Source organism: Opisthorchis viverrini (assembly GCF_000715545.1).
Source record: "Opisthorchis viverrini unplaced genomic scaffold opera_v5_63, whole genome shotgun sequence".
Lineage (NCBI taxonomy): Eukaryota > Metazoa > Platyhelminthes > Trematoda > Opisthorchiida > Opisthorchiidae > Opisthorchis > Opisthorchis viverrini.
Window position 1 is genome coordinate 931036 of NW_008751719.1, and position 7074 is coordinate 938109.

General features: G+C 41.6%; 1 protein-coding gene across 1 annotated transcript in view; it reads left to right on the forward strand.

Moving 5' to 3' along the window:
• Positions 1–6697, forward strand: part of T265_04041 (hypothetical protein) — a gene marked incomplete at both ends in the record, with an annotated part of 11115 nt that extends 4418 nt beyond the window's left edge. Inside the window, 4 exons of the mRNA XM_009168676.1 lie at positions 2208–2600; positions 2641–2905; positions 3949–4043; positions 6459–6697. Of these exons, the coding sequence (XP_009166940.1) occupies positions 2208–2600; positions 2641–2905; positions 3949–4043; positions 6459–6665 (960 nt within the window). The remainder of the gene's footprint in view (positions 1–2207; positions 2601–2640; positions 2906–3948; positions 4044–6458) is intronic.
• Positions 6698–7074: the final 377 nt, after the last annotated feature.

Genomic DNA, 7074 nt, shown 5'->3' on the forward strand with positions numbered 1-7074 from the left:
AGTAGTTTTATAAGTTTGCATGCATTACCGGGTACGTGAGGAGGCAAAGGCATAAAGCATTATGACTTTTCTAACCCCACGAGGCAGACGGATGCATGGTGAAGTAATTGTAGCACCGAGACTGATGTTTAGAAAGCTTTCCAAGAACATCTGTTTTTCGTGCGCGTGCCATATTTTTTACAATTACCACGTTTGTAGATAACTTGCTTGTCATTTATAATGCCTGTTGATGTTGATATTGATATTTTAAATGTCATCTTTATTTGGCAATTTGTTGCAAACGATAGAGGAGCATCAGTGTTAAACATGTGCTATACTGCCGATGGTGACTATTTCAGATGTCTCATCATACATCGAGCTAATATAATCACCGGTAATGTATTGTGGTTCACTGGTGCGTCAGAGTGTAGGTCATCGCTCAACGCCACTACAGCTAAACGCACCAAAACTAGGATTGGTGACAAAATATTTAGATTTAGAAATGGAACTTCCAAGCTCACTAAACATCAGAACCACAGGTTTTACTACCCAGGCTACATGCTGTTTCCTTTATAACAGTAGCAGCCACTTCTGAAAAAAGTTTAAATTTGACCGTGGTGACGTTTTTAGAGTAAATGATCTTTTAAATATATATTTAGTTCACAGAGTTATCCTGGTCTCTGGCCACTCTGATTTGATCGCCTGATTCTGGAGATTCGTGGATAAAAAATAATTTTTGGTTTCCGAGGGCTTAAGAGTAAGTGGTGTCACTTGGAGAATAATTTCGGCGCTCATTTAATGATATATTTAAGCTGTGACGGCACTAGGGCTATACGACCTTCTATTTGGTTCTCGCTGATTTAAGTAGCGCTGCGTCATCATCCGTTCTTTGTAATTTTTTTCACCAATAAGGATTCGCGGTGCAAAACAGTGATACATCTGATAGACATGGTCTGGAATTAGCCGTGCCTGCCCAAATAACATTTAACGTAAATGAGCTTGTGGCGTAAATTTCCACTGATTATTGTCAGGTAGTAAGGCTAGGCTAAAGCACGCCCAAACACCGTACATCGCTCTATGTGAGTAACGGGACTTAGCTTACGAATTTGCATGTACATGAAAACAGCAGACAAAGAAGTTGCTAATTTTCCTCAGTTTTCTAATCTTAGCTGTTACAATACTCCATGATTAGCTTTGCTCCCAACGCATATGGTAGACAGCAACACATAATGTGTTCTTGTCACCTGACCTTGCCCCAAATGCCTCCGAGCGTTTGCATATCGTGCAATTGTTAAGCCACCGCAGTCCTCCTTAGCTTAGAAATCTTTTCTGAAATTCACTTTAGTGGTTTTGACGTTAACGTCATTAGTAAAGAGGACTTTTCAGAATATTCTGGTATTTATCCGTTTCCTACCTAACTGTGAACCAGCATCTTCATGCGTACTTCACACAGAAGCCAACTGTCGCCTTGGTATTTAACAGTACGAAATAGCAGCATATTTGACCGAAACACCGAAAAAACTTGGGAAATAGAGCTAAAGATGTAGTCCTAGGTAACATATTTTAGTTAGTGTCCCAGACAGTTGTGATCCTTCATGCAAAATTTGACATGATCTATCAATGGAAACGAACAACAAAAGGAATAGTCCATAGTACCGTTCAATGCTTGGTCCGTACTAGGACTTGGTGGCATAAAGGCCACTGGATTTATTCGCGTGATGCCAACAATGAAGTAAGTCACTAACTAATGTAAGGATATCCCCACAATCTAACAACGGCCCACACTTTTAGAATACTGTTCGCAACAAAAATGATAGCAGTTTGGTTAAGATAGCGCTATTTGAATGCTTGTTTTCGTAGTCTCATTAGCTTAAACGTAAGCTGATGTTTCCATTGCCTGCTTTGTGAAAGCCAACTTATTTTCAGTTTTACTGGGCACAGCCGATAAGTAAACCGTTCAGAAAAATCTGTCAAACTTATACCCAAATCTAACCGTCAAGCTAGACTTCTCCAGAAATTAAATTTTGAATTTCGACACTGTAGCCGTCGCCCCAGATCTAAATTTCCCTTTTAGTAATGAGCTACTGACCCAGAGAAAATAGAATATTCGAAGTTGAAACCTTATGACAACATGTTGCTCATCACTGATACCGAAAAAAACCTTTCCTCGAATAACTTCAACTTCCTTATGCACACGCACAGACCTGCTGCTATCTCTCTGATTTCAGACGAAATCTACGGTTCATGTGTGGGAGCTTGGACGTGGCGTACGACTGGCCGACTTGATTGACGCTACAATCACACCAGACAGTGTATGGTGGGTTTGTTTGTTTAAATCTAACAACTACTTTATTTATAGGAGATTTCACCTGATTCTCGTGTTAGATCTTTCGAAACCAAGGGAGTTGTGGCAAACCATGGAGACACTACTCGGAACCGTAACGCGTCGTTATGACCAGTTGTTTACGCGAATCAACAAGAGAGACCTACCAGGATCGTTAAAGTCAAAATATCGTGAACTTGGCGAGGTGCGAAAGACATCCACACACCCAGACAAGGACCTGTTGAATCCTTTTCCTCTCCCACTGATCATCATTGGAAGTAAATATGATCTTCTCGTGGTAATATCACCTTGAGCTAGCCCTTCTCTTACTCCCATAGACCCAGCAACTGGAACAGCAGAAAATGATATGTAAAACTTTGAGGTTTTTAAACCACTTTTATGGTGGATCCTTGTATGTAAGTAGAAGAATGAAAATGCGAGTCGCAATCAAGTTTGTTTCAGAGAAAGAGGATTTACTGATGAAGCGGATTAAGGCCGTTCTTAACCACATCGCATTCGGTACCCCGGAACAGCGTGTGGTTCAGACAGAAGTTGGCAAACCACTATCCATCCCAGAAGGCGCGGATTGCTTCTCAAATATTGGTGGGCTATTGTGATATTTCTTTTTTTGTTCTTATGGAGAGATGGTTATCAATACGTTTGAAAAAAGGCGTCCGTTATTTTAACTAACTTTACGGCAGATTTCCTACGAAAGATGGAAGTAGCCTTGGTAGCTAGTGGACTTCGTTGAGCGGTGTCACAAAGTGGGCCGTTCGATGTAACTTCCACATCTATTGCTGTCAAATTGCATTGTAGCTGTGTGTGACAGAACAAAATCGATACAAAAATTCGGCGGTAATTTTGGTGGCTTGGTCCTTCTTATGACCTTACACCATCCCCGACATCTGTTGATGGCCTTGATTTGCCACAGCCTACTTTCATAAACTCGCTCCTCCCGTACCAACTTTTCAGTGTTTTCGGTAGAAAATCACTGTACTATGACACCTTAATCTGATACATTGCGTTGTTATGTCTCTAATGGCCAAACTGCAGTGTTTTTACGCCCTACTTTCCGACGTCACTGACAGTGCAGAATACTACTGCTTCGACTGCGCTTTCGCCGTAGAACAACTGGCATTCTGTATGTTCGTGGTTTACTGTCCCGACAAATTTATCAAAATCCTAGATGTACGCATGTGGTGTATGCGTATGATGTTGTCAAACAGTGGGACTATTTAGTGTGACGAGCAGTAGGTTAACTTGAACCAGTACTAAAAAGCATTCTCATGGTGGAACAGGGGAGAAACAACCAGCTTGCTTCCCTTAATCATGGAATTTCCACGATTATTCGTTGTGGTTTACTGAAGAAATTTATATAACGTACGGCATCTTGTGTAGAGCGGAACACGTTTCTGATGTGAGTTTCCATTGACACAGGCTTGACCTAAAGGGACTTGCCGTATGTGACTTTTCTTACGAATTTATTTGTTTTTTCTGTGGATCCCTTACGTTTTTGACACTATCCACTTTCTTCTATGTCAACCAAAACTACAGGCGTAAGAGCAAGTTTCGTGGCTGCTAAACTAAATGAAACTGGAATGTCATTCATTCACTAGTTTTCTAAACCATCATTTTTATCCAATCAGGTGCTCCTCCAAACTATGAACTGGAAGTTAGCCGCCTGACCATGAAAACTCCCCTCGAAATGTGGAAGGCTGTTTTTTGTGCCAGGTTTCCCCAGGTCAGTTCCGCGTAACAATGGAATAAGTTGTTCACGTTGTTCAATTTATCACACGGCCTACTCACTCCACAAGTGTTTTTTGTTAACAAGCGCTGCACCGTTCCTGGTAGTTCGGATATGCCTCCCCAAACTGCAAAAATTTTATTTTCTTTAATCTGTTCACTGAGTTGTGTAATCTGGTTTTGACGTCATCGATGTGCATCGGGTGTACATGGTAATGGCACGTAGTTACAAAATGTTCACAACCACGTTCCACAGCTTGGTAACCGGACAGAGGGCTATCTACGCAGCCTGAGCTGCGAAGATTCTCCTCGACTGTGGATGGGTGTTTAGTAGACTATATACTATTCACCAAAACACTAAATCTGAATCGGATACTGAGATCACGCATTCATGGTTCATACTGATGAACCTCATCTCCATCCATTTCCAACTCCACTCAACCCCAGCCCTGTACCCTCACAGAACAGCTAAACTTTGTCCAAATTGGTGAATTCTATGTGAAGATTGTAAGTCGGACAGGATGTACAAAATACCTAACACCGTTTACACAAACCCCTACAAATCCTCTAGCAAGTATCTCATAGTTCATATTTCAGCGTCTGGTGACGCTAGTGGTTGACCAACAAGTGATTGAACAGCACAGCATATTTTTGCGGGGAATAGCCTTCATATGAACTCCTGTTGCGATGATAGGTTTCTTCCCCGCAATATACCTCGCTCGTTTCGCTACCCATCCAAAAACTTCTACCTCTCTGTCATGTGGTAAAAGCAACCCAAATCCTTTTGCGTTGGATTGATCATATTTGGAGCAAATTAAACTGATATCCCCAAAATATTCTCGCTGCCCTTTTAAATGACTGCGTATATCCCTCCATACACAAAAAGTAAAAAGTGAATGTTCTCTTGAAAAATGCTTATAACTCACTCTCGTGGCTGATCAAGTGGGACTAAAAGTAACAAAAAAGCATCTACACTGGTCATCCAGACAATAACGCCTTCTACACTTCATTATTTTTACCACGTCTTCCCTAAACCCTGTCCATAATCTCAATTGTGTTTCGAATAAGAAGCTTTACTTTTGTGTTCACAACTTTTAATCTTTCGTGGGGGGTACCTTAATCAAACTATTAAGGACCCAGTCTACTAACTGACTACCATGAAACGCTATTATAAGCCCTTGGTCACCATTTTTACGATATTTTTGCCGCAGATAGCGGCCAGGAGTTGGATTAAACTCCCAGTTTCTCAAAATGACAAATGTGTATGACGTTTACTCGCTCGCTGGAAAAAAAGTCTTCGGCCATATTTACTAAAGTCTGCAATTTTCTCACCTAATTCTTTGAACAGATAGTCTTTTACTGGATACATCAAACGTCTTCCTTTACCATACCAGTTGTGTTTTGTTTGGGTCTCCCGTGCAAAACTGATGGCTACTGGAATTTACCGACACTAAGATCAGGAACTTGTCTGTGGCGAAGAGAGTGAACGACAATTTTTCTAGAAATTCGTTTCTCGAATAGCAATGATCACCTTATTGGCGAAGCCGAAAATCCAGCCACCATTCACATGCCTATGTATAGTTTTATGAATGCCGACTATGCGAAGGTCCGGAGTGCTCCCATGAATTACTGGACCCTTCATAATCATGGCTCTGTCAGCTGAGTGAGAAGCGATTGCTGGTGTTTCTGCTCTGCATGCAAAAATTATACTCCAAAGCCGGTCATGAGTCGTAGCCATTCAACACCTCCAACCTGATCCGTATCAAAGGAGCGACGATTCTGAATTCGATTTTACCATGGCATGGCTGGAGCAGAAGCGATGGGAGGTTACCTTTTCGGCAGTTGTTTCATGGTTATTTCAGTTACTCATAAGTAGGTAGAGACCACAGCGAAATTTAGCCGGCTAGCCTTCTGCCGGTTCCCATGGCGAGACGAGGGCATGGCAGGTTTGACGTTCCTGGAAGTTTGATTGTGATAATAATGGCGCTAGTTTAGAGTGGCTTTACGGTGAATATCATATCAACAGCCAGACAAAAGCCCTATATTCTTTTCTAAGAAGTATCGGTGTTGAACACTGATGTCATGCTGTCGATGGTAATGATGATATCTCCACTTAAATCGAATGCAGACTCATCTCTGCGTACAGCATACACATCTTTCGTGTAGTTTTCATGAGCATAACATATGAGACTTCATTTGACCCCACATATCAGGTGCTTCTTACATTTCATAAAAATGTCCCTTGGGATAATCTCTTCCTCCAACCTTTTTGTCTTCGTCTTTATACACGACTCTGACCAACAGGAATAAAAATTGAGTGAATATGTTCTCAGATGGATGATGAAATCGACAAGTGAGCCTTCCCGTCCACCATTTACTGCAGTAAATTCGTGCTCATATTTGGATTTTACAGATGACCCAGAATGAACTGACCGGTCTCAATTCAATGGTTTTGGACTTGGCAACCGATCCGGCTAAAGACCCACAATACGCAGAGCCACTTGTGGACCGTGCAAGAGCTATCAAAGATGAGGAACTGGAACGCATTCAACAACAGAACGAGAGACGAATGCGCGATCTCCTTCAACAAGCGACACTGGATGGTGTGTTAATTGCCTGAGCTATTGTTGTTTCTTGTTTGAATAAAGGCTGTAAACGAACAAGACAGTTTTCGATGTGGTTCTTCAGCTGTTTGGTTTAATCATCCTGCTAAAATTAAAGAACTTAATTGCACACGGCTTGTGTGTGTAAGTTAACCAAACTGCTGAATAGCCTCGTAACTTAAAGGCGAATCATTCAGCTCCGCCCCCAGATCGTGTTCCAATCTACTTCTGTATTCGCAATTATACAGTAGTGATGATTCCTCACAAAGATAGCAAAGTCGTCTACCCACTCACCTTGGCATTTTCGCATGCTGACTACCACAACGAGGCGATCTCATCAGAAGCACAGAATGCTTGAAACAATGGTCGATATCATTCCCGGTATGGTGTGTAGCATGTGAATTAAATTAACCCCAGCATTGCGAC